The sequence below is a fragment of the Mus caroli genome, unplaced genomic scaffold (assembly GCF_978045245.1).
Source record: "Mus caroli unplaced genomic scaffold, Mus_caroli_1 scaffold_13, whole genome shotgun sequence".
In the NCBI taxonomy this organism is placed as follows: Eukaryota; Metazoa; Chordata; class Mammalia; order Rodentia; family Muridae; genus Mus; species Mus caroli.
Window position 1 is genome coordinate 67,790,599 of NW_028227268.1, and position 25,897 is coordinate 67,816,495.

A 25,897-nucleotide genomic window follows, 5' to 3' on the forward strand; every position below is an offset into this window, starting at 1 on the left:
TTTCTTTCTCTCTCTCTCTCTCTCTCTCTCTCTCTCTTTCTTTCACTCTTTCTTTCCTTCTTGTGTGTATATGTGTGCACATGTGCGTGTGTGTTTGTATCTGTCTGTGTGTCTGTCTGTCTATCTATCTGTGTGTTTTAGCTTAGAAGGAGGTGGAAGAGAGGGGCAGGCTCATTCCTGAGAGACACTCACAGCCTGTTCTGGTGGAGCATCATTAATCCATTCAAAGAGTTGCACCTAAAAAGACCATCACTAAACTTCATTTCTTGTGAATGTACGTATGAGTGTGTGTGTGTGTGTGTGTGTGTGTGTGTGTGTGTGAGAGAGAGAGAGAGAGAGAGAGAGAGAGAGAGTATACATGTGTACTCTTGTGTAGCAGCACTCACTTCAGTGGGTATGCATGCACTATTAATCTTTAGGCACACATATATAGAGAGAGACACACTCTCTCATTGACCTGGACCTCATCAGGTAGGCTAGGCTGGCAGTCAGTGGGCCTGGGATTCACCTGTGTTTGTGTTTGTCACCCCAGTGCTGGGATTACAAATGTCCATCAGCGCACCCAGATGTTTTTAATAGTTTCTAGGGATTCACTTCCTGTGCTTGAAAGGCAGGCACTTGGCTGACTGAGCCATCCCTCAGTCCCTTGACTCTGCCTCTTTTTCTTTTCTTTTCTTTTCTTTTCTTTTCTTTTCTTTTCTTTTCTTTTCTTTTCTTTTCTTTTCTTTTCTTTCTTTTCTTTCTCTTCTTCTTCTTCTTCTTCTTCTTCTTCTTCTTCTTCTTCTTCTTCTTCTTCTTCTTCTTCTTCTTCTTCTTCTTCTTCTTCTTCAAGACAGGGTTTCTCTGTGTAGCCCTGGCTATCCTGGAACTCACTCTGTAGACCAGGCTGGCCTCGAACTCAGAAATCCACCTGTCTCTGCCTCCCAAGTGCTAGGATTAAAGGCGTGGGCCACCACTGCCCAGCGACTCTGCCTCTTAATAAAAGTTTATTTGCTAATTTATTTTGTAAGTATAGGTGTTTTGCCTACATGTATGTGTGTGTACCATCTGCATGCCTGATGCTGTGGAGGCCATAAGAGGCTGTTGGATCCTTTGAAACTGGAGTTACAGATGGTTCTGAGCTTTCATGTGGGTGCTGAGAATAGAACCCAGGTCCTCTGGAATAGCAGCAGTGCTCTCAACTGCCGAGTCTTTTCTCCTACCCCCTAGATTTCACCTCTTGAGAAAGACTCCCCAACCTCAGCACTGCTTCATTAGAAACCCAGCTTGAAGTGCATGAAGCTTTGAGGGACATGCTCAAACCATCCCTAGACTCTAACAGGGTGAAGCAGGTAAGGAAAGCCTGGAGGGTCTCTGTAGAAGAATGGTCCCAGATGGTGAATTTCTGTGAGGGCACAGGAGGAGGGAGATCACCTTCTTTGTCTTCCCTTAGGGAACCAGGGTGTCTCCACTCTCACCCAGGGGAGCAGAATTGTGGACTGTGCGCCTCTCTTTTTGAGGACAAAAAAGGACCCTGAATTCCCCTGTTCTTACAAATAACAATTTAGCAAAATGAACCATGGTCTCAGAATCAAGATAGATCTTTTGGATATTTTTTTAAAGATGTATTTACTTGGTTTTTAATTATATTTTTATATGGGGTCTTACTATGTAGCTTTGGCTAGCCAGGAAGCCACTACTTAGACTAAGCTAGCTGGGAATTCACAGGGTTTCACCTATCTCTTGCCTCCTAAGTGCTGGGATGAAAGGCATGCTCCATCTCTAATTTTTTTCCCCAGAAAGTGTGTGTACACATGTGGGAGTGTAGACACTTGTGGAGGCTAGAAGCAACTGATGTCTCCAGAGCTGGTGTTACAGGTGGTTGCGAACTATCTGACATAGATGCTGGGAACTGAACTCAGATCCTCTGAAAGAACAGCAGGTGCTCTTAACTGCTGACCCATCTCTCGATCACCCAGTGCCTGGGTTCTCACCCAACTACAGCCACATGGCATCTGTTAGACAAGTGTTCTACCACTGAGCCACATCCCCAAGCCCTAAAATCCATTGAAACACCCTGAATCATTTCAGGTGAAAATGGCCTGCCTGATACCACACCCTCGTGGCTGTGGCCAGTCGCCGCTCCCTTCTCAGAGTAATTCCTCATTCTGAACCTGTCTAGGTGCATTTCCAGCACCCTGGAGTTTATTTTGCGCATCAAGCCACACGTCTAATCCCCAGAGATTCCTGCATAAGCATCCAATAACCTTGAGAAGTTGGAGGAGAGTGGAGGCAAAGGCTTCTGGGGCCCATGAGCAAATATAAGTGAATTCTCTCTGAGAAAAAGACCTTGGGCTTTCCTGAGTGACGGACAGCAGCGCCTGTCTGGAGACACTGACTTGGACTGCCCTTCTTCAGACAAGCCATTTAAGTCTTTTGAATCTCTGTGACCTGAGGCTAAGATGCAGGTGTGTCAAAAGACAGGTCCTGAGTTCTCATACCACACCACTAAACTGAAGCCCAGCCTTGTTGCCGATGCATCACGTGACCCACAGTATGAACTCAGGGGATGAACATGGAGTCCCTGCTTCTAACTACAAAGGGGAGATAAATTACTGCAGTATGTCTCCCTGGGCTACAGTGGAGGATTAAAGGCTGCACACGGAGCTTAGGGTGAGGACTGATCATAGCAGAGCTTGGTGAGTCTGATTCATTAAGTTTATGTTTGTTGGTAGTGATTTGCCGTCTATGAGTACAAAACCCAACTTAGGAATTACCATGCAGTAAGAGAGAGTGGCTTTTGGGGGGAGTCCTTCTCATCACTGTGATTACATCCCTGACAGGAGCAGCTTACGGGAGGGAAGATTTATTTGGGCTCACATTTCTAGAGGGCCTTGTCTGTGATTACTTGGCCATCCCCATTTGGGCAAACATCATGGGTAGGATCATGCGGTAGGAACAAAGCATTCACTTCATGGCTGACCAGGAAGCTGAGAAAAAGAGATTCAGGTGGTGACTAAGGCATGACATAGTCTCCAAAGATGTGCCTTAGTGACTTCTGTCTCAGCCCATGCCCACTTCTCATCATCTCCCATCATACTTGCTTCATACTAAGAGCACATCAAGGGACTGACCCATTACTTAAGTCAGCGCCCTTGCAATCTAATCTTTTCTGGAAATGCTATCACAGAGACACCCAAGGGCATGGTTTACTAATCTCCTAGATATTCCTCAATGGCATTACATTAGTTACTTCTATTGCTGTGATAAGATACCATGACCAAAAGCAACTTTAGAAAGAAAGGATTCATTTTAGCTTATGGTTCCAGAGGGAGAGAGTTCATAATGACAGGAAGGTAACAGGAAGCAGAGAGCTCACATGTCATCCACACACAGGAAACAAAGGGAGACGGAACAGGAAATGGGGCAAAATGATAAGCCCTCAAAGCCAGTGACATACTTTCTCCAGCAAGGCTGCATCTCCTAAAGGTTCCACAACCTCCTCAAACGCTGCTGTCTACCGAGGATCCAGCATTCAAGTATCTGAACCAAAAGCAGTCATAGCTCATTCAAACCACCACACGGATCAAGTTTGCAACCAATATTAGCGGTGTCAGTGTTTTGTTGTTCTGCTTTTCCACCTAGCAAGAGACTCTAGAATATAGGCGACAAGTGTTTGCCTAATTACCAACAGAGCTCCTGTCTTAGCATCATCCTTCCAGTGTGTGTCCAGTGGGTGAGTGAGTGGAAGGCCACTCCCATGATGACTCACGGGGCTTTTGGTATTTTCTTAGATCAAGGCAACAGACAGTGGGCAGCCAGCACTCTCTACCAGTGTCCGGCTACACATCGAATGGATTCCCCAGCCTCGGCCATCCTCCATCCCACTGTCCTTTGATGAGTCCCACTACAGCTTTGCAGTCATGGAGACAGACCCTGTGAACCACATGCTGGGAGTCATCAGTGTAGAGGGACGACCTGGCCTCTTCTGGTTCCACATCTCAGGTGAGGACCAAGGAGAACAAATTCCTCTATTTTTATATCCCCACCTGATGCAATACCCTGTCCTTCTTAGTGACCTGCTCCATCACAGCCCCTCATTTTCTTCTTCTGACTGTCTCTTCCCTGGTTTTCTGGGACATTGGGTAGAAGGAACAACACATCTGTCAGGCCTTTTCTGTTATAGCCAACACCTTGGCTTGACCATTTGTGATATTAATAATGTCAAGATAATGACTAGGTGGACCCTAGTTATACCAAATACCTAGGAGATCTTAGAAGAATAGTCCAGAGAGACCCAGAGAGAAAGCATCAAGTCAGGGCAGAGTGCTGACTGAGCCCAAGGTTAGCAAAGGGTCATTTTCCCCACACCTGTCCTAAGTTCCATTCGTGTGTGTGTGTGCCCATGCAAGCATGAGCACATGTGCATGTAAGTGTGTCTGCATGAGATTGAACTCAAGGCTGATGCTCTGTCAGAGATCCACATCCTGACTTCATCCATGTTCCTTGTCATTCTAAGTGGCTCTTGGATCCAGGCTCTGGTGGGTGGCTCTGCTGTAGCATTCCTTTCTGTCAAGGTTTTCCTGTTCATGTATTTAAAACAAAACAAACAAAATATCTGAGGGGCATAGAGCCCTCTGGGAAATGGAGGAATACTTGGGTCTCCTTTTCAGTAACATGTATACACCTGTGACCACTCACAAATGTAAATCTACGTATAAATGTAAAAGTTTGTTGTTGTTGTTTAGACTTTCTGATATCTATCCATAAATTTAAAATTTTAATATCTCCATTTCACCATTGCCTGGACCATGGAGTCTTGCTGCAGCAGATTCCAGTCTGAGTTGGAGGCAGAGTAGGATACACACTTGGCCCAAGATCCTGGACTTCTTCTTAGACTCCTAGTTCTTATTCTCAGCTCTTTTAATTGTTTGGGTTTTTTTCTTCAATGTGTAATTAATGCATGAACCAAAATAACATTTAAGAACCAGAAATGTGTGTAAAGAAGAAACAAATATCCCTGAAAGTCCTACCAATCCAAATATAATTCACTGTTATAATGTTTATGTGTTTCTTTATGAACACACCCACATACTCATGGGGCTATATTAAAATATTTTGTATTTTATATGTAATATATTATAAACATATTTTGCATAACTGAACAGAATTCTGCTTAGTAGATATTTAAAGAGTTTCATGATATTCTATAGCATACTTACTTATGTTATCTTTAATATTTTAAAATTTAGTCTTTGCAGATCTCATATATGTATCTACAGTATCTTGATCATATCCTCCCCTTTACAAATCCCCAACACACCTCCCTCTCAACTTCACATCCTCTTTTTAAAACATTTAATTTTGGCTTTTTCTTTTTAAAGAATCTTTTAGTTTTGAATTGCGTGGACATGTGTGTACCTATTTGTGGCTGTGCCACGTGAGTGTGGATGCCTGCAGAAGCCATTTGGCCCCCAACCCCTGAGACTGGAGTTATAGACATTTTTAAGACACTCAACCTGAGTTCGGGGAACTGAACTTGAGTCCTCTGGAAGAGCAGCAGCAGGCTTTAATCACTGAGTCATCTCTCCAGTCCTCCTGGCATTTCACACGTTTAGTCTTTATCTAACCCTGACCCCTATCTTCCTGCTCCACCCCTTAAGCCTTTCCTTCTGAATTCTTTTTTTTTTTTTAAATCAACTTCCTCTTGTTGCACAGACTGGTTTTCACTTGTCCTTGTGTCTCAAAGTTTGCACAGTCTATGATGAAGCTATGAGTCTGGCTCCACCATCCCCCATGTATCTTAATCACTGAGTCAGTCACTTTCCATTTGTGATAAAAATCTCTGAGTGAGTCATTTTTGCTCATGGTTTCTGAATCTTCAGCCCACAATGGCTTAGGTCTGTGCATTCAGGCAGAGCATCATGGGTCCATGCAGAACAGCATGGCAGCAGGTATGTGTGGTGCAGGGCTGCTCTTCACTTGATAGCTGACCAAGAAACAAGTGAGACATGAAGAACCCAGGGGTTCTCCCAAGGACCCAGATCCTAAGTTTCCACAAAAAGAGTTCCTTCCAAAAGAGCGCTTCCATCTGAGGACTGGGCATTCAAATAATGAGCCTATGGGGTGAGTGGGATATTACCTGTTCAAGCAATAAAAATCCCAGAAGCATAATACATTCTACAGCAGCTTTTGTTTTTCCCACAGGCCTCTTTGGCCTTCACAGACCTGTGTTTCTCTAGGTAGTTTGATAATCAGACAAATAGTATAACATCTTTTTGATCTCCCAAGGAAATATACTCCAGTCTGTCACCAGATAGCTACCATTCCCATACAGTCTTAGACCCTCTGATTTCTTTGGACACCCACAGACATGTCAGCCAAAGTCAGCTAAGGCTGCCACTTACCAAGTATTCTAAGTCTGTGGCCAAGTCCAGGTTGGTCTATAGCTGCCTAATTCACTGACATTGTATCTGCTCTTTCCCTCCTCCAGATGGGGATAAGGACATGGACTTTGACATTGAGAAGACCACGGGAAGCATTGTGATAGCCAGACCTCTTGATACAAGGAGAAAGTCTAGCTATAACTTGACTGTGGAGGTGACAGATGGGTTCCACACCATTGCCACTCAGGTGAGAGGCCTTAGTCAAGAGCCCCTGGCTTGGGAGGAGATCAGAGGTGAACTTGGTATAAGACTACCAAAGGCTTTCTGCTGATATGAGATTCCTTAAAGAATAGTGAGGTTGGAATCTACGTTCTGGGTACCAGTCTAGCTCCATTTCTGTAGCTGTGGAGAATCCCCCCTCCCTGTTCTACATCTCCATACAGTGATAGAATTTATCCAAACAGTTTTAATTAAAGATAGTCTGCCCTAAGGGCTACAGTGGGGATGAGGAACGACGTGCCATGTGGCTCTCAACTTCTGCTTTGACTGTTGTAGAGTAAAGCCGTTTCAAATACTGGGATTTTACACATTTTGCTTGAAGAAATAGCCCAATGAGATTGCTCTGTTTGTTTTTTGAGATAGGGTCTCTGGCTATTGCTCTGATAAGATACCCCGATGACAAAAGCAACTTCAGAACGAAAGGGTTGGTTTGGCTTGAAGTTCCAGGTTAAGGTTCTTCAGGGCAAAGAGCCCAGGCTGCAGAAACTTAAGGCAGCTGCTCGCATTATATCCAAGTCAAGAGTAAAAAGCAATGGATTAATACATGCATTCTAGAGTTTGCTTGCTTTCTCTAATATTATATAATCCAGGATGCCTTACCTAGGGCATGGTGCAGCATTAGATGGGTCTTTCTATCTTAATTAATATAATCAAGGAATTCCCTCACAGATATGTCTAGAGGCCAACTAATCTAGACAACATTTCAAAAGTCCCTTCCCAGGTGATTCTTGTTTGTGTCAAGTTGACAACACTAACCACCACAGGGACTTACTCTGTCAACCAGGTTAGCCTGGAACTCACCTTGTAGGCCAAGACTATATGGTGATTCTGCCTCAGACTCTCATATACTGGGATTACAGATGAGCAACACCATGCCAAACACACACACACACACACACACACACACACACACACAATCAGTGGCAAGCTAGATGTGGTGGTATGTGCCTTCAATTCAGGCATTTAGGAAGCAGAGGCATGTTGATCTCTGAGTTTGAGGCTAGCTGATCTACAGAGCAAATTCCATGACAGCCAGGGCTACATAGAAACCCTGTCTACTGGAAAATCTGGTATCTGAAAGCTTGTTAGTTTGAAACACCTCCGTAGCTATTTTCTGAGTAGAAAGGCAGCTGCTTTCCAGACACTGCCAACATGGATGGGACCGTGAAGTTCCAGCAAACATCATTCCTGTGCCACTGTACATCACAATCTGCCTCTTTGTGTCTTGTCCCCCTGCCCAGGTCCACATCCTTATGATCGCCAACATCAACCACCACCGGCCTCAGTTCCTGCAGGATCATTATGACGTCAGGGTCCCCCAGGACACACTGCCTGGGGTTGAACTCCTCCAAGTCCAAGCCACAGATCAAGACCACGGCAAGGGCCTCATCTATACCATCCACAGCAGTCGGGACCCTGGAAGTGCCAACCTCTTCCAGCTGGATCCAAGCAGTGGAGTGTTGGTGACAGTGGGGACATTGGACCTGCACTCCGGGCCCTCTCAGCACATTCTGACAGTTATGGTGAGTAAACACAGGAACAGAAAAGGACTTGGATCTTAGTTACTTTCTCATACCCTGACAAAAGCATCTTCAGAGAGAAAGTTCCAGAAAGCTTCAGTCCATCATGGGGAAGAAGACATGGCAGCAGGCAGAGAGGCATGGCAGCAGAAGCAGGAGGCTGGCTGCTCACATTCATCCACACACAGGAAACAGAGTGAACAGGAAGTGAGGCCAAGCTATAAACCCTCAAGCCCCACTCCCAATGACCCACTTTCTCCAATAAGCCTTCACCTCTTAAAGCTCCCATAAATTTCCCAATCTAAGCGCCAAGTCTTCAAACACATGCACCTATGGGGTCATTTAATATTTAAATCACAGTGGGCTTGCATGTAGGTAGATAGAGTGGACATGCTGGTCCCTGAGGAGGCAGGTATGTAGACAGTCACAACATAAACCCTGGGACAGATGTGTAATACTTCACATCTGGTCACAGGCATTTTCTTTAAGGGATACTTGGAGTGAAGATACAGGTAGATTAGTTGGCTGGCAAGGAATCTCCTGCCAGGTTTCTCTGGACTCACCCCAAATACCCACAACAGATCTTTGACCACTCTGTGGTTTAGGGTTGCCATGTAGAGTCATGTATTGTCAGACATGGGAGGGACCCAGAGATCCTCCAGCCTAAGACAAGGACAAGAAGCAAGCAAGCAAGCCTGTGGGATCTAACAGTTTAAGAGGGCTTACTGTCTGAGACCTGTGCTTCTGTGACTCAGAGAGTGAGAGCCACCCTGAATTTTACACCCTACATTCCCTAACTACCCCAGCGCTGACCCTGTGCATTCCTCTTACCTATGTCTGAGACCCTCAGAAGAAGAAGGAAAAAAGCTAACTACCATATAGTTATATATAGTTATTTATGAGAAAGCTGGGGTTGGGATTTGAACATCTGTTTTAGGATCAGGATTCTTTCTTTTCTTCTTTCTTTCTTTCTTTCTTTCTTTCTTTCTTTCTTTCTTTCTTTCTTTCTTTCTTTCTTTCTTCCTTCCTTCCTTCCTTCCTTCCTTCCTTTCTTTCTTTCTTTCTTTCTTTCTTTCTTTCTTTCTTTCTTTCTTTCTTTTTTGTAAGAGTACACTGCCGTTGTCTTCAGACACACCAGAAGAGGGCATCAAATCCCATTACATCTAGTTGTGAGCCACCATGTGGTTGCTGGGAATTGAGCTCAGGACCTCTGGAAGAGCAGTCAGGGCTCTTAACACCTGAGCTCTCTCCAGCTCACTCTAGTCAGGATTCTTACATGCTAATTTATCGTCCCTGGGGAATATTAGTGTACATTGGAGGATTTGAGACGTTCTGCCGCTAAGCAGCCCTTTGACTTCATTTATCCCAAATATCCATGACCATAGAACACATGAACAGGTTAGTACCTCGAAGAACTCATAGTCTGAGGCCTGCTGTATTTTGCTTGTTATGCCTCTCTCCTAAAGTGGAGTCATCTGTAGGAACGGCTAAGCCAAACAATTGATAATGAAACATTTATTAAAAACGATAGGTTGGAGAAAGACTAAAAGGAGTCTACAGAAATTGGGCAGCCTGTTCATTAGCAGTCCACCCCTTTCACCCGACTCTGACCCTACCTCCTTCAATTCTGATTGCTGTATTCACTGTTGAATCCTGTGTTAGGTGCGAGACCAAGAGATGCCCATCAAGAGGAACTTCGTGTGGGTGACCATTCATGTGGAGGATGGAAATCTCCACTCACCTCACTTCACTCAACCTCGTTATGAGGCAAATGTTCCTGACACCACCGCCCCTGGCACAGAGCTCCTGCAGGTCCGAGCTGTGGATGCTGACCGGGGAGCCAACGCTGAAGTCCACTATTCCTTCCTAAAAGGTGAGGACCTTGCTGTGAGCTTGAGGAATTAGACAAGGACTAGGATGATGATAAGCAGTGGAGGCATGACTTTACAGATTACCCAAGTACCAGCTCTCTAAGCAGTGACAGATGACCATTCTAGAACATTCCATGTGCCAATGTTATTCAAAACAAATGATAGTGCCAATAGCAAAGATGCTCTCAAGGAATGGGGAACTTACAAATAATATGATACAAGTCACCATGAGCATATGAAAAGTGTTTACAGAGCCTGTAAATGTGTTAGGATGTAATGTCTTCATATACATGTGTGAGTAGGGATTTTAAAGTCCCTGTCAGTGTTGGCAGCCCGACTCCACGTTTGCAAACCCACCTTATAAGTATGTAAGCGGAGCTATCAAAAAGCAAGTCAAGGGATGCCTCTGAATGCTCTACCATACAACTGAAGTTCTTCTACCAAGGGTGCCAGTAAACTTTAGGGTGAAGCATGCTCTCCTTGAAAAGTGTAAGCTTTTTTTCTTGGCTTCATAGAATTATGGATGACAGCTTTGGTTTGTAGTTCAAGTTGTGTCCTAGAGACTTTCTAATGCCTGACACTTCTATTTAGGCAGCAACTATGTAGGATGACATTCAGAACTGGGTAGCATGCATTTGCTCTACACATGATATACTAAATCCAGGGGGACTGTGGTACAGATTGTATCCTGTCCCTGTTTGGTGCTGTAGCCTCTTGACTGACCTAAGAAGCCTGTCTGGTGTCTCTTGAGGGTGTGGCAAACTTCAGTTTGTCCTGTTCTTTGTTTCAGGGAACAGTGAAGGTTTTTTCAACATTGACTCCCTCCTGGGCATCATCACAGTAGCCCAGAGACTTGATCACGTCCATCTCAATAGGCACGCATTAACCGTGAAGGCGGAAGACCAAGGCTCCCCACAGCGGCATGACCTGGCTATGGTGGTCGTTCATGTCCACCCCTCCGACAGCAGTGCTCCCATTTTTTCAAAAGATGAGTATTTCATAGAGATTCCAGAATCGGTCCCCATTGGTTCCCCGATCCTCCTCATCTCTGCTGCCAGCTCCTCTGAAGTCACCTATGAGTTAAGAGAGGGGAACAAGAACAGTGTATTCTCCATGAACTCCTATTCTGGCCTCATCTCCACTCAGAAATGCTTAGACCATGAGAAAGTCTCATCATACCAACTGAAAATCCGAGGCAGCAACATGGCTGGCGTGTTCACAGAGGTGGTGGCACTTGTCTACATCATTGATGAGAACGACAACGCTCCTGCATTCCTAAAGTCAACTTTCATGGGGCACATCAGTGAGGCAGCTCCTCTGCACAGCCTGATCCTGGGTGAAGACAACAGCCCCTTAGTGATCCGTGCCTCAGACAGTGACCAGGAAGCTAATTCCTTGTTGGTCTATAAAATCTTGGAACCAGAGGCCTTAAAGTTTTTCAAAATCGACCCCAGCATGGGAACCATAACAATCACATCAGAGCTGGATTATGAGACTACACCCTTGTTCCAGTTCAGCATCTATGTCCATGACCAAGGCACACCCATCTTATTTGCACCCAGATCTGCCAGGGTTATCATCCATGTCCGAGATGTGAATGACTCTCCTCCCAGGTTCTCAGAGCAGATATACGAAGTGGCGGTGGTAGAACCCATCCACCCTGGCATGGAACTCCTCACAGTGCAGGCCGAGGATAATGACTCAAAAGTCACCTACAGCATCAAAACTAGCAACGCTGATGAAGCTGTTACTATTCATCCCATCACGGGCCAGATATCTGTGGTTAATCCTGCTGCTCTGAGGCTTTTCCCAAAGCTCAATATTAGGGCTTTTGATGGTCTGTATCAAGATACTGCAGCGGTAAAAATATCTTTGACCCAAGCCCTTGATAAAAGCTTACATTTTGATCAGGATATCTACAGGGCAAAAGTGACGGAGAATACACCACACAGTAATGTGCTGGTAATTCTTGGAGTCCATGGAAACCATTTGAATGACACCCTTTCCTACTTCCTCTTGAATGGCACAGACTTATTTCACATGGTCAAGTCAGCAGGTGTGCTGCAAACCAGAGGAGTGACATTTGATCGGGAGCAGCAGGACACTCACGAAGTGGCAGTGGAAGTGAGGGATAACCGGGTCCCTCAGCGGGTGGCTCAGGCTCTTGTCAGGGTCTCTGTTGAAGATGTCAATGACAACATTCCTGAGTTTCAGCATCTGCCCTATTATACAGTCATCCAAGATGGCACCGAACCTGGGGATGTCCTCTTTCAGGTATCTGCCACTGATAAGGATTTGGGAGCCAATGGGACTGTCACATATGGGTTTGCAGAAGATTATGCCTATTTCCGGATTGACCCCTATGTTGGGGACATATCACTCAAGAAGCCCTTTGATTATCAAGCTTTGAATAAGTATCACCTCAGAGTCACTGCTCGGGATGCAGGTACTCCGCCCCTCCAAACTGAGGTAGAGGTACACGTTACTGTCAGAAATAAATCCAACCCATTGTTTCAGAGTCCATACTACAAAGTGAAAGTCCCTGAAAATATCACACTCTATACCCCAATTCTCCACACACAGGCCCGGAGTCCAGAGGGCCTGAGGCTCATCTATAACATTGTAGAGGAAGAGCCTTTGATGTTGTTTACTACCGACTTTAAAACTGGAGTCCTCACGGTGACAGGACCTCTGGACTATGAGTCTAAGAACAAACATGTGTTCACAGTGAGAGCCACAGACACGGCTCTGGGGTCTTTTTCTGAAGCCACAGTGGAAGTCTTAGTTGAGGACATTAATGACAACCCTCCCACTTTTTCCCAGTTGGTATATTCTACTTCAGTTTCTGAGGGCTCACCTGCTCAGACTCCTGTAATCCAACTGTTGGCTTCTGACCAAGACTCAGGACAGAACCAAGATGTCTCCTATCAGATTGTAGAGGATGGCTCAGATGTTTCTAAGTTCTTCCGGATCAATGGGAGCACGGGGGAGATGTTCACCATCCAAGAGCTGGACTATGAGGCTCACCAACACTTTCGCGTGAAGGTCAGGGCCACGGATAGAGGAGATCCCCCACTCACTGGTGAAACACTTGTGGTTGTCAATGTGTCAGACATCAATGACAACCCCCCAGAGTTCAGAGAACCTCAATACGAAGCCAATGTCAGTGAGCTAGCAACCTGTGGCCACCTAGTTCTAAAAGTTCAAGCTCTTGACCCTGATATTGGGGACACCTCCCGCCTGGAGTACCTGATTCTTTCTGGCAACCAGGACCGACATTTCTCCATCAATAGCACATCGGGAATCATTTCTATGTTCAACCTTTGCAAAAAGCAGCTGGACTCATCTTACAACTTGAGGGTAGGTGCTTCTGATGGGGTCTTCCAAGCAACAGTGCCAGTATATATCAACACTACCAATGCCAACAAGTACAGCCCAGAGTTCCAGCAAAATGTCTATGAAGCCGAATTAGCTGAGAACGCAAAAGTGGGGACAAAGGTGATTGAGTTGCTAGCCATAGACAAAGACAGTGGTCCCTATGGTACAGTGGACTACACTATCATCAATAAACTAGCTGGGGAAAGGTTCTTTATAAATCCCAGTGGTCAGATCACTACCCTGCAGAAACTGGACCGGGAAAATTCAACAGAAAGGGTGATTGCTATTAAGGTCATGGCAAGGGATGGAGGAGGGAAAGTGGCCTTCTGCACTGTGAAGATCATTCTCACTGATGAAAATGATAATGCCCCACAATTCAAAGCATCCGGGTACACTGTGTCCATCCCATCCAATGTCAGCAGAGATTCCCCCATCATCCAGGTACTGGCTTATGATGCAGACGAAGGTCGGAATGCAGATGTTACCTACTCAGTAGACTCGACCGAGGACCTTGCGGAAGAGATCATTGAAGTTAACCCAACCACCGGCGTGGTCAAGGTGAAGGAGAGCCTGGTAGGACTGGAAAACAAAGCTGTTGACTTCAACATCAAAGCCCAGGATGGTGGTCCTCCTCATTGGGACTCTCTGGTACCAGTACGACTGCAGGTCGTTCCTAATGAAATCCCTTTGCCCAAGTTTTCTGAGCCTCTGTATACTTTCTCTGCATCTGAAGACCTTCCAGAAGGTTCTGAAATCGGGTCTGTGAAAGCAGTAGCTGCTCAAGATCCGATCATCTACAGTCTGGTTCAGGGTACCACTCCAGAGAGCAACAGTGATGATGTCTTCTCTTTGGACCAAGACACAGGAGTCCTAAAGGTGAAGAAAGCCATGGACCATGAGTCCACTAAGTGGTACCAGATTGACCTGATGGCACATTGCCCTCACGAGGATACTGACTTGGTGTCATTGGTCTCTGTCAACATTCAAGTGGAAGATGTCAATGACAACAGGCCTGTATTTGAGGCTGATCCATATAAGGCTTTCCTCACTGAGAATATGCCAGGAGGGACCACAGTCATCCAGGTGACTGCCAATGACCAGGACACTGGAAGTGATGGGCAGGTGAGCTACAGGCTGTCAGTGGAGCCCGGTAGCAACATCCATCAACTCTTTGCTGTCGACAGTGAGAGCGGCTGGATCACCACACTCCAAGAACTCGACTGTGAGACTCAGCAGACTTACCGTTTCTATGTGGTGGCCTTTGACCATGGACAGACCATCCAGCTGTCCTCTCAGGCCCTGGTTGAGGTGTCCATCACAGACGAGAATGACAACCCCCCTCGGTTTGCTTCTGAAGACTATAGAGGCTCTGTGGTGGAGAACAATGAGCCTGGTGAACTTGTGGCTACTCTGAAGACGTTGGATGCTGACATCTCTGAGCAGAATAGGCAGGTCACCTGCTATATCACAGGTAAGGATGCTTATCATGGATTAAAGGCACTGGGAGACATTGAGAAAGCCTTGCAGGAGGCACTCTGAGATGTAGGTAACACATCGAGTCGCTTGTTCCTCTAGGATCTCAGTGGCTCCATTCAGACACTTGGCATGTCTGTTCTCACTCACCTTACAGGGATACTGAGAAAACCCAACGTGGGGAAACTCCTAAAGTCGCATATAAATTAGGATGTACTTTGCAAAGAGGTAATCATTATTCCTTTAGGTGAGAAGATAGAATCAAAGGAGCATTCTATACCTGCTTGGCTTGGTCACTACTCTATTGCTGTGCAGAGACACAATGACTAAGGCAACTCCTATAAAAGAAAACGTTTAACTGGGGACTTGCTTACAGTTTCAGAGGGTTAGTCCATGATCGTTATGGTGTAAAGCAGACAGCTCAGCACTGGAGCAGTAACTGAGAGCTTTACATTCTGATCTGCAGGTAGTGGGCATAGAGAGACTGGGCCTGGTGTGGATGTCTGAAATCTCACAGCACACCCCACCCTGTAACACACCACATCCAATAAAGCCACACTTCCTAATCCTTCCCAAGCAGTTCCACTTCCTGACTAAACATCCAAGTATATGAGCCTATGAGGCTGTTCTCATCCAAACCACTGCACTATCGTCGACTGTCTTCTAGGGGTACTGAGGTATCCAGCGGTTGTGACTCATAAAAATCCTGGCAGCTGTCTGTTTTTATGCCTGTCTTTGCATCATGCCCAGGGCAAGTTTGAGGGAGGGCTCCTCACCCAGAGAATATTAGTCACATCTCTCATTACTATGGCAAAAATACCTGATCAAAGCAACAGGAGTAAGGACAGGCTTATCTTGGCTCCTGGCTTCAAAGGGGATGTAATCCACTGTGGCAGGAAGACATGACAGCAGAATGGGAGGCATCTGATCACAGCGTATCCAGAGAGACAGATGTTGGCTCTCTACTTAACGTTCTTTTTTACTCAATCTAGGCGCACGGCCCGTGGGCTGGTGCTGCCCATATTCAGGGTCAGTTTCTCAGCCCCACTTAAACCTCTCTGGAGATGCTCTCACACACACACACACAAAGAGGGGCGTTCCCTGGGTGACTCTAGACTCAGCCAAGATGAAAATGAAGATGAATCTTCACACAGAATGACCCTTTTCTTCTCATCCCCACTATTATGTTCCCCACCCTGTTCCATAAACATGGCTCGTTCTGCCAGTACAGCTGTTGAGGGGCGCATTGATGAGCCTGAAGTTCCAAACAAGAACTTCAGATTCCCCGAGACAGACATGGTCAGAACCACTTAAAATAGTCAGAAAAATGACTGTTATAATATTGTGCTACCAGACACTTGACAATACCAGTCTTAAAACCCTGAGGATGACAGAAGGTGGCAGTCAGTTCTTATAAGAACAGAATCATGGGAAAATCTTAGCATCTGAGGGAGACTTCACCTTTCCACATCCTGCTGGGAGATAACCACACACCCTTCGCTTCGTGTATGCCTTTAGTTGTGTATCAAAGCCTGGAGTTAATGCTGGTGAACTCTTCTCCAGCTCTGCTGAAATGTCACAGCAGAGCCTAGACATTTCTCATACATAATCTAGAATTTGCTCCTTCTGACTTCCCTCAAGGCCTTCTCAATCACAAGAGATAGGAGCCTCGTTCCTCTTACCAGCCATGTTTGTACTTCTTATAGTAATCATCTCACTTGAAAGTTGGGAGAGGCTTCTCAACTTTGCAAAAATAGACTCAATATAGAATTGTGGACCCCTAGTTCAGGGATGAAAATTCTGCCTTCCCCAGTAATCCTAAAAGACGAGGGGTGCAGCCACCTAGGATACAGAGCCCAGTTCATTCCTGTCCTTGGTTCCTAATAGCTGCATCCCTCCTTTTTAGAGGGAGACCCCCTGGGTCAGTTTAGCATCAGTCAAGTTGGGGATGAATGGAGGATCACCTCAAGGAAGACTCTGGACCGTGAGCACATTGCCAAGTATCTACTCAAAATCACGGCGTCAGATGGCAAGTTTCAGGCTTCGGTCCCCGTGGAGGTCTTCGTCCTGGACATCAATGATAACAGCCCACAGTGCTCACAGGTGAGCCCTCAGAGTATTGCCTTGGGAAACGGAGGCATGGAAGGTTGCGAGAAGGTCTCTATTCTCCTGAATAGAGACAAACCCTCATTGGCCATTACTGCCCACCTTTCTTGGCATCTTCTGAACAGACCTCAGATTGGTACCCATAGATAGGAACCATTCTGGGCAACTTCTTGCTCCCAAGCACATCAATACAGCAAATTCTTCAGGAACTGTAGTATATACCAGTCTCTTTGCACATCATACAAAGGCCATGTCTCTGCAACACGGACCCAGAGGTATCCTGCTGCCAAGCCTAACAACCTAAGTTTGATCCCCAGGACACACATGGTGCAAGAAGAGGTCCAACTCTTGAAAGTTGTCCTCTGACATAATCTATGGAACACACATGAACACACATGTATACACACACAAATGCAATAAAATAGCCAGAGAGTTTTCCCTTTAAATGTATTTTTAAAAACAATAACTGATTTTTAACATTTGGAAGAATTTCCATTACTCCAAATTTTGCTTTAAAAAAAAAACAAACAACCCTTAAACCGGCCAGATGTGGTGGCACATGCCTTTAATCCCAGTACTTGGGAGGCAGAGGCAAGCAGATCTCTGTGAGTTCCAGGACAGCCTTGTCTACAGAGTGAGTTCCAGGACAGCCAAGACACAGAGAGACTTAGCCTCAAAAATAACAACAAAAAAAACAAACAAAACAAAAGAAAAAACCTTAAACTGTAAACATTTTAATTTATAACATATCAACTTAGAACGATTCATGTCTGCTGAAAATCTAACCAGTCATGGTAGACACATCAATGCATACTTATACATACAGATACACATCTGCCCAGAGGGTCAGCTACAACCCCTTCACATAGACACAAATACCTGCAAAAAATGTGTGTGTGTACCCATAAGCACATACTTCCACAGCTGCCACATTTGTTTGCTGCATCTGCCAATATGCACATATGTTTCTCATGCAATTGTACCCACATATGTCCTTGCATATATGCACACGTTAACTTACTTGCACACACAAGTGCACATATGGCACCATGCAGCACACATGCATGTGTACACCCTGTCACTTTTCTTTCACCCCTCTCTTCTGTCACATCAAATACAGCAGAAGAGAGTCTGGGACATTTGTAAGTGTGGAGTCAGAATGGGCACATTTTTGAGTGACCTCCAAAAGATTTTTTTTCCCCTGGGGAGAAAGGTGGCCATCTCTTTTCTCTTTCCCGCTTGATCATGCTCGCTGCTTCCCTCTTCTCTTATGTTAGGAGAGGTCAGGATCAGGTCAGCCTAGTCTTTCCCAAGACGGCTCATAGCATCATCAAAGCCAGGGAAGAGAGATCTGAGCTCCAGAACCAGTCCAGTCGGGTATGATGTGTCCACCCAGAGAATGCTCAGAGTCCATGCTTGCCTGTACTGCATTGGTGCAAACTAGGCTATCAAAGGGACACCAAGATCTCAGAGGCTCCAGCTGTTTTCCAGTACCCAGCCCCAGGTTGCCCTGCAGGGGAGGGAGGGAGGGAAGAACAAGGCAGGTGGTAGAGCCACTGAAATCTGGCTCTGCCTTAAAGGCCAGTGGTCTGTCCTGGAAATATGAGCAGGGAGGTGGCTCTGGCAGCCTGGCCTTACAACAGAGGCAGGGATGGGACTGGCGGGGCTTGGCCTGAGACTGCATCATCCGATGCTCCCTTCCAGTGACCTCCTCCAAGTGGGCTATGGTGGGTCCTCCCAGGCCCTGGACATTAACTTCTTAATAGTGGCTGCTGTAGGCCACATTCTGACTTATTCTCTGTCATTCCTCTTCTGACTTGTTGCTGTTGTTTGTTTTGTGTGTGTGTGTGTGTGTGTGTGTGTGTGTGTGTGTGTGTGTGTGTGGTGGGGCAGAGATCAACAGTATCTTGTATCTTTCCTCAGTCACTTTCCACTTTTATTTTTACTTTTGGAGCCAGGGCTGCTCAGTAAGCCTGAAGCTCATTGATCACCTCCCTACTCATATCCCCAGGACAGACCACTGACCTCCGTGGCCTTGAGGAATATGCCCACCTCTGACCCCCGTCCCCAGTGCTAAGGTTACAGGAGTACCCCCTCCCTACATTTTATGTGGGGTCTGGGGGTCCAAACCCAGATCCTCATGCATTTGTGACAGGCTCTTTACCCACTGAGCCATCTCCTCAGCTCTCTCCTCCAGCTTTAAAAATAATTATCTTATGCATTATTATTGTATTGTGTGTATGATGTGATGGGAGTTGGGAGGGTGTTCACTGGGGGGGGGTGTCATAAGATAACACAGTGAAGTTGGTTTTTTCCTTTCACCTTTCTATGGGTTCCAGGGATAAAACTCGGACTTTAGGATTATATGGCAAGCATATTTTCCCTCTGAGCCATCTCATCAGGTCTCTAGCTTTTAATCTTAATTTTCCTTACATGTCTCTTTAAAACAAACAAGCAAATAAACAAACAAACAAACCAGAAAGTGATGTAACGCAGGCTGACCTTAAATTTACTATGAAGTCAAAAGGAATGAACCTGAGCTTGGGATTCGGAATACTGAATACTGGGGTTACCCAATGAGTCACCCCAGGTGGTCTCTCACCTTACCCCATCTCCTTCTCCCTCTTTGCTCCCTTCTCTGCCTCCCCGTCTCTGTATGTTTTCACTTGAGTCACTTCTTGCCCTCCCACCTCACCTCCCCCACGTCTGGATCTAAGCACTCTGCCTCAGACTCCCTCTTTTACCTTTCTGTCTTCAGCTTCTCTACACTGGCAAGGTCCGTGAGGACGTCGCCCCCGGACACTTCATCTTGAAAGTTTCTGCCATAGATGTAGACATGGACACCAATGCTCAGATCACATACTCTCTGCATGGATCGGGGGCCCAGGAATTCAAGCTGGACCCTCACACAGGTAAATCTCTGAGTTGTGGGACAAAGCCAAGAACATGTGCTCATGCCATGGTGGGCTCTTCCTTGAAATAGGAATTCACTCATCTACCTGTCTACCCATTAGTAGATACCAGTATCTGGGGTGCAAGAAAAGGATGGGTGAGTTCAGATCCAGTTCTTTATAATCCAAGAGGGAAAGTGATTGCTGGGTCAGTGGCTGGCAGTGTTTTGAGTTAGGAACAATGAAAGGTTCACACCTGTACTCTCAGTGAGGAGAATGGAGAGTTTAGGGCCAGCCTGAGTTACATAGTGAGTTCGAGACTAGCTGGGGCTATAATATGAGATCTGTCCCCAAACAAACAAACATAGGAGAAGAGGAGAAGGGTAGAGGGGAGACAGCAATGTTGACAGAAGTTGACTTAGGCTTACGAGCCAGGTTAAATAAAGCCTCTTTGAACAAATGCCATTTTGTGTGGTCTTGAGCTCACATAGGAATTAGGCAAGCATTCAGGGAAGGCAGAGAAGGACAAAGAAGGTAGAGAGAGAATGTCCTCAAGGGTCATATTTGGGGAAGAGGACACCTGACTGAGTGTACAGAGTGGAGAGAGAGAGAGAGGACAGAAGATGATGCCCTGAAAACAGATGGGCTGATGCCCTTTTGAGCCAATGGAGGGTTCAGACTAGTAAGGGCCAAAATTGGTGCAATCTCAAGATTTGCACATTGCAAACTGGGTCACTGGTGACCAAGACTTCAGTAAACACCACAAGCAGTAAAGCTCCTGGAAGCCTGACCCAGGCTAAGGAAGAACTCAGTAGATGGGACAAATTGTCATAAGACCAGCAAGGGACCAAACATAGATAGGAAGTGGAAGCCGCCACAGGGGAACCTCAAATAGCCATGCCAGGGCTGAACTGTGGAGGACTGTTGGACAGAGAGGTAGGGATGAGCAATACCCCCAGGTAAGACCCTGTCCTGCTGCTCGCTGTGGGTAGCAGGTGGCCGGAGGCAGCCAGGCACAGGGACCAGCTGCCAACCCTTGGCTTGAATCCATAGCTCCAAAGATGACTCAGAGATTCTTGAGTAGGGAGGGGTAGGTGGGGAGGGGTGGTGGTGACAGCCATGTCCCAGGAAGCTTCCTGGGTGGATCCCAGACCATATTGTCCTTCCTGACCCCAGAGCGGCATGTTGAGTGACTTGGGAAGCTCGCCTTCTCTCTGCTACTGTTTGCTCAGCTGCAGAACTTCCCATGAGGACTTAAAAGAAAAACAAACTGGGCATTTTTTCCAGAATATGAAAACGATGCACGCTCAGTATACAAGTCTAAAAACACCACAGGTATGCAGCCAGCTGGAGTAAGAAAGCAGCCTACACAATAATCCTTCACCAAAGCCTACTCAGGGTGTAGCCAACCAGCTCGCCTTCCCGTGGACCTCCAAACTCTCTCTGTAATTGTTTCTCTGATGGAAAATTTGCTGTTCTCCCTTAGTGATTGCTTGCAGGTGTTTGCAAGGAAGACTGTAAAGTTGTTTTTAGTGATTCCTGATGATACTTTCTTAGTTTCATTTCTCTGACTGTACCCCAATGCAAAGAAAATGAGGGTAGGAAGGGTTTATTATTTCAGCTCACGATTCCATATTACAGTCCATCACTGTGGGGTGTCAAGGCAGGAACTTCAAACAGCCTGCCACAGAACGTCTACAGTCAAAAGCAGAGAGGGATGAATGCATACATGTTCATTTGTGCTCAGCTGGCCTTCTCCCACTCTCTTACACAGTTCAGGATCCCCTGCCTAGGGAATGGTGCCTCCCACAATAGGCTGTGTCTCCCCACAGTTAATTTAAGAAAATCCCCCACAGACATGACCCTAGGTAAACCTTGTGTGGAAAGCCCCTAATTAAGACTCTTTTCTCAGGTGATTCCAGTTTGTGTCTAACTGAAAACATCACATATTACTTTACTATACAACTAAAGCATATTAATCAATTTCTATTTGAAAAGCATATAGGGTGATTTAAGTATGTCACTATTATAAACAATACCTCAGAGAATATCTTTATACATGTGTTTGGGGTTTTTTTTGTTTGTTTTATTTTATTTTTATTTTTTTTGTGACAGTTTCTCAAAAAAGCTATGACTGTCCTGGAACTCAGCATGTAGATGAGGCTGACCTTTAATTCACAGGGATATACCTGCCTCTCCCTCCCTAGTTACTGGGATTAAAGGCATGTGGGACCACATTCACATATACATTATGTATTTTTATCATTGGGCTAATTATTCTGTGGGATTTATATATATATTTACACATATATAAGTATATAATAAATGTATATGTTTTATTTTATATAATATATATTGAAAGTTTCTGTGGACATAAACAGTAATGCTCAGATCACATACTCTCTGAATGTATATGTATATATATATATATATATATATATATATATATGTGTGTGTGTGTGTGTGTGTGTGTGTGTGTGTGTGTGTGTGTGTGTGTGTATTCACCTGATTTTAAAAGTTGCCTAATTGGCCTTTAAAAAAATCAGTCTATTTGTATCTTATTAATGATGGCTTTAGATTGGTGATGATGGAGTGTTGTGGGAGAATTAGGAAGCAGGTGGGTGCTAGGGGATGCAGCTGGGCTTCTTCCCTGACAGCATGTGCACAGACCAGTCTCTCTGCTGCGATAGAACCTGAGGCTAGGACTGTCACCATCACTGTAGCTCTCTAGAGGGCACACGGGTCCTCTCAGGGAAGCTCAACCTCTGTCATTTCTCCTGGCAGGGGAGCTGACCACACTAACAGTCCTGGACCGGGAAAGGAAGGATGTATACAACCTTGTTGCTAAGGCAACAGATGGAGGGGGCCAGTCATGCCAGGCAGAGGTGACTCTCCACATTGAGGATGTGAATGACAACGCCCCGAGGTTCTTCCCAAGTCACTGTGCTGTGGCTGTCTTCGACAACACCACAGTTAAAACCCCTGTGGCTGTGGTCTTTGCCCGGGACCCTGATCAGGGTGAGTATGTGAAGGACTGGTGGCCACCTTTGCTGGTGAGCCATCTCAACATTAGGTCCAGCTAGGGTGAAGAGTTGTCTCTGTGTCCTCTGGGATGGGCTAGGACTAAAACTCCTTGTTGAGTCTGTGGATACTCCAGAGTGGAAGATATCTGTGGACAGCTATACACCTGAGGCTATGACAAGTGCCTTTAGTGGCATTAGAGACAGACACAATCCATTCCCCTCTGCCACTTAGACCTGAAGAACCTTTATGTTGTCTCTGAAGCCTAAACACATTTCTTTCTCAAAGCCATTTTGAAAACAGCTAATCAGAAATCTACAAATGTATCATTCAATTTATTAATTTATATAAGAAAGAAATTTTTGGCTCTAAGTCCATTATGCTTATTAAAATCCTTTCAGCAAATTTTAGACAGTGAAGTTGAAACAGTTGCAATATTTTACTTTTATTTTTTTAGGTACTGGGGTTTGAACCCGGTGTGCTAAGCAAGCTCTCTGCCATTGTGTCAGTTCCTGTTCTTGTTACTGTGACAATAAGAGCTTATGGAAGGGACAATTTATTTTGTCCGATGGGTTGAGAAGGGATAGATCCACCATGGCCATAGGACAATGGGTGTGGCTTGTCACATTGTGTCCACACTCAGAAAGTGGGACCAGGCTATAAAGCCTTAAGTGACATACTTCCTCCAGGGAACTCTACCTTCTAAGCATTATACAACCTTTCAAATCAGTTCTATAAGCTGAGTATCAAGTGTTCAGACACACAAACCCACAGAAGCCCTTTTCACATTCAAACCACAACCACCGAGCTATATTCTTAACCACAGTAGCCTACATTTTTATTTCAGTGATACTGTTTTCATCTCATGATATTTGCAGTCTTTTAGTCTGGTTTCTGTTGGTGTGATTGAATGCCATGGGCTAGGTGACTAGTAAGTCACTGGTGAGATTCACCACTACAGGGATGCCCATTTGGTAGAGGGATCGCTGCCAAGCATGAGACCTGAGTTCCGTCCCCAGCACCCACTATGAAGACTGGGCATAGTGCTGTGGGCTTGTAATCCAAATGCCAGACAAGGAAGGGGGGACAGGAAGATCTTTGAGGCTTGCTGGCCAGCTGGCCTCGGTAAGCTCTGGATCAGTGATAGACCCTGTCTCAGAAAAACAATATGAATGGCTCCTGAGAAATGACACCTAAGATTGACCTCAAGCCTCCAGATGCACATGCACATACATGCATGCACACCTGTACACACAGAAATATGCACACACCAAAGAGAAAGTAGAAGCTTATCTGGATTACAGTTATAGAAGTTAGGAAGTTAATGAATGTGGTACCAGCAGCTGGGGAGGGCTTCCGGTTGTATAACACTATAACAGAAGGCATTGTGGGGAGACCAAGGGCACCCACAGTATCTTGGGTCTGTCTTCTGCTTCTTGTGAAGCCACCAATGCCATCCCTGGAGCTCCACCTTCATGACCTCATCTCGTGTCAGTGACCTCCAGACATCAGCCACACAGGAACCAGGGGCTGAGTTTTCAAAACATGAACTATGAAGGTCACAGTCAAACCATAACACAGGGCAAATTAGATCTACTGTGGTGTGCTTGTACCATATTGTACTGATTACAGCAGCTGCCATCCTGAAACGTACTAATGTGGGCCATTTTCCTAAGTCAGACTTTATCATTGATTATTCGGGAAGGCTAAAACATGTTCTGGAGGTCAAAGTAGCCAGATAACTTAAGATGATGATGATTGGTGATGATGATGGTGATGATGATGGTGATTATAAAGTAGAGTCATACTCTCCTAGCAATGTAAATGGAAAATCTCCTAGATCTTAGCTTGACATTGAGGAGCCAAGACTTTTGAAGAAACACAGAACTCTAGGGAGGGTGAACAGTCAATCTAAAGGCAGAGAAGCTGGGCCTGGGACACCTGTCACATTTATGTTCATGATGTATATGCACATGTATGTGTAGACACCAGAAGTCAACCTTGGGCATCATTCCTTGGGTGCCATCCATTTTGCTTTTTTAAACAGGGTGCCTTCATTGGCATTGGAGTTAGTTAGTCTAAGGTGGCTTGTCAGCAAGCCCCAGAGATCTGCCAGTCTCTTCCTCCCTGAGCTGAGATTAAGAGCACGCACCACCATGCATTGCCTTTTGCATGCATTCTGGGAATCAAACTCAGGTCCCCAGGCTAGGGTGACAAGCACTTTGTCAAACAAGCCCCCTATCAGCCCCGTTTTCTTAACCTTTTACGTTGGCATTAATTATAGGTGCATAGGAAGTTGCCAACTAGTTTGTGAATGAGCCCATCCTTCTCCCAAGGACTTTTATGAGTGAAGGCTTGAGAGTGGCTGCCCGAGATATTCTCGCTTTTGACATACCCTGCCTGGGCACAGCAGCTTTTAGGAGCCCCTCCCAAGCCCTGCTGTGAAATATCCTCAGTGTGACTCTTACCCCTGGACTCTACAGGTGCCAACGCTCAGGTGGTATACTCACTGACGGACTCTGCCGATGGCCAGTTCTCCATCGATGCCACCTCAGGAGTGATTCGCCTGGAGAAACCTCTGCAGGTCAGATCAAGCTCGGCTGTGGAGCTCACGGTCCGTGCCTCAGACCTAGGCACCCCAATACCACTGTCCACGTTGGGCACTGTTACAGTCTCCGTCGTGGGCCTGGAGGACTACCTTCCCATCTTCCTGAACTCGGAGCATAGCACACAGGTGCCTGAGGATGCTCTAATAGACATGGAGGTGCTACACCTGGCTACCCTCACACGTCCTGGATCAGAGAAGACGGGTTACCACATCACTGGAGGGAATGAGCAGGGGAAGTTCCGACTGGATGCCCACACAGGTAAGATGGGTAGGGGGCAGCTCAGGCCTTCATTCATGGCACATACTAGTTTTTCACATAAAGGGAGCATCCATCCACACAGCCCCTCCATCCTTTGGCTATCTATATGCCTCAGTTCTTAAGAGA

At 45.8% G+C, this 25,897-nt stretch overlaps 1 protein-coding gene across 1 annotated transcript in view; it reads left to right on the top strand.

Annotated features, from left to right (window-relative positions):
* Fat2 (FAT atypical cadherin 2) overlaps window positions 1-25,897 on the top strand; it is an 85,871-nt gene that overhangs the window by 40,564 nt on the left and 19,410 nt on the right. The window contains exons 7-15 of the mRNA XM_085830006.1: window positions 3,774-3,984; window positions 6,473-6,612; window positions 7,886-8,167; window positions 9,827-10,037; window positions 10,826-14,884; window positions 16,793-16,989; window positions 19,751-19,904; window positions 22,668-22,901; window positions 25,388-25,771. Coding sequence (XP_085686132.1) covers window positions 3,774-3,984; window positions 6,473-6,612; window positions 7,886-8,167; window positions 9,827-10,037; window positions 10,826-14,884; window positions 16,793-16,989; window positions 19,751-19,904; window positions 22,668-22,901; window positions 25,388-25,771 — 5,872 coding nt within the window. The remainder of the gene's footprint in view (window positions 1-3,773; window positions 3,985-6,472; window positions 6,613-7,885; window positions 8,168-9,826; window positions 10,038-10,825; window positions 14,885-16,792; window positions 16,990-19,750; window positions 19,905-22,667; window positions 22,902-25,387; window positions 25,772-25,897) is intronic.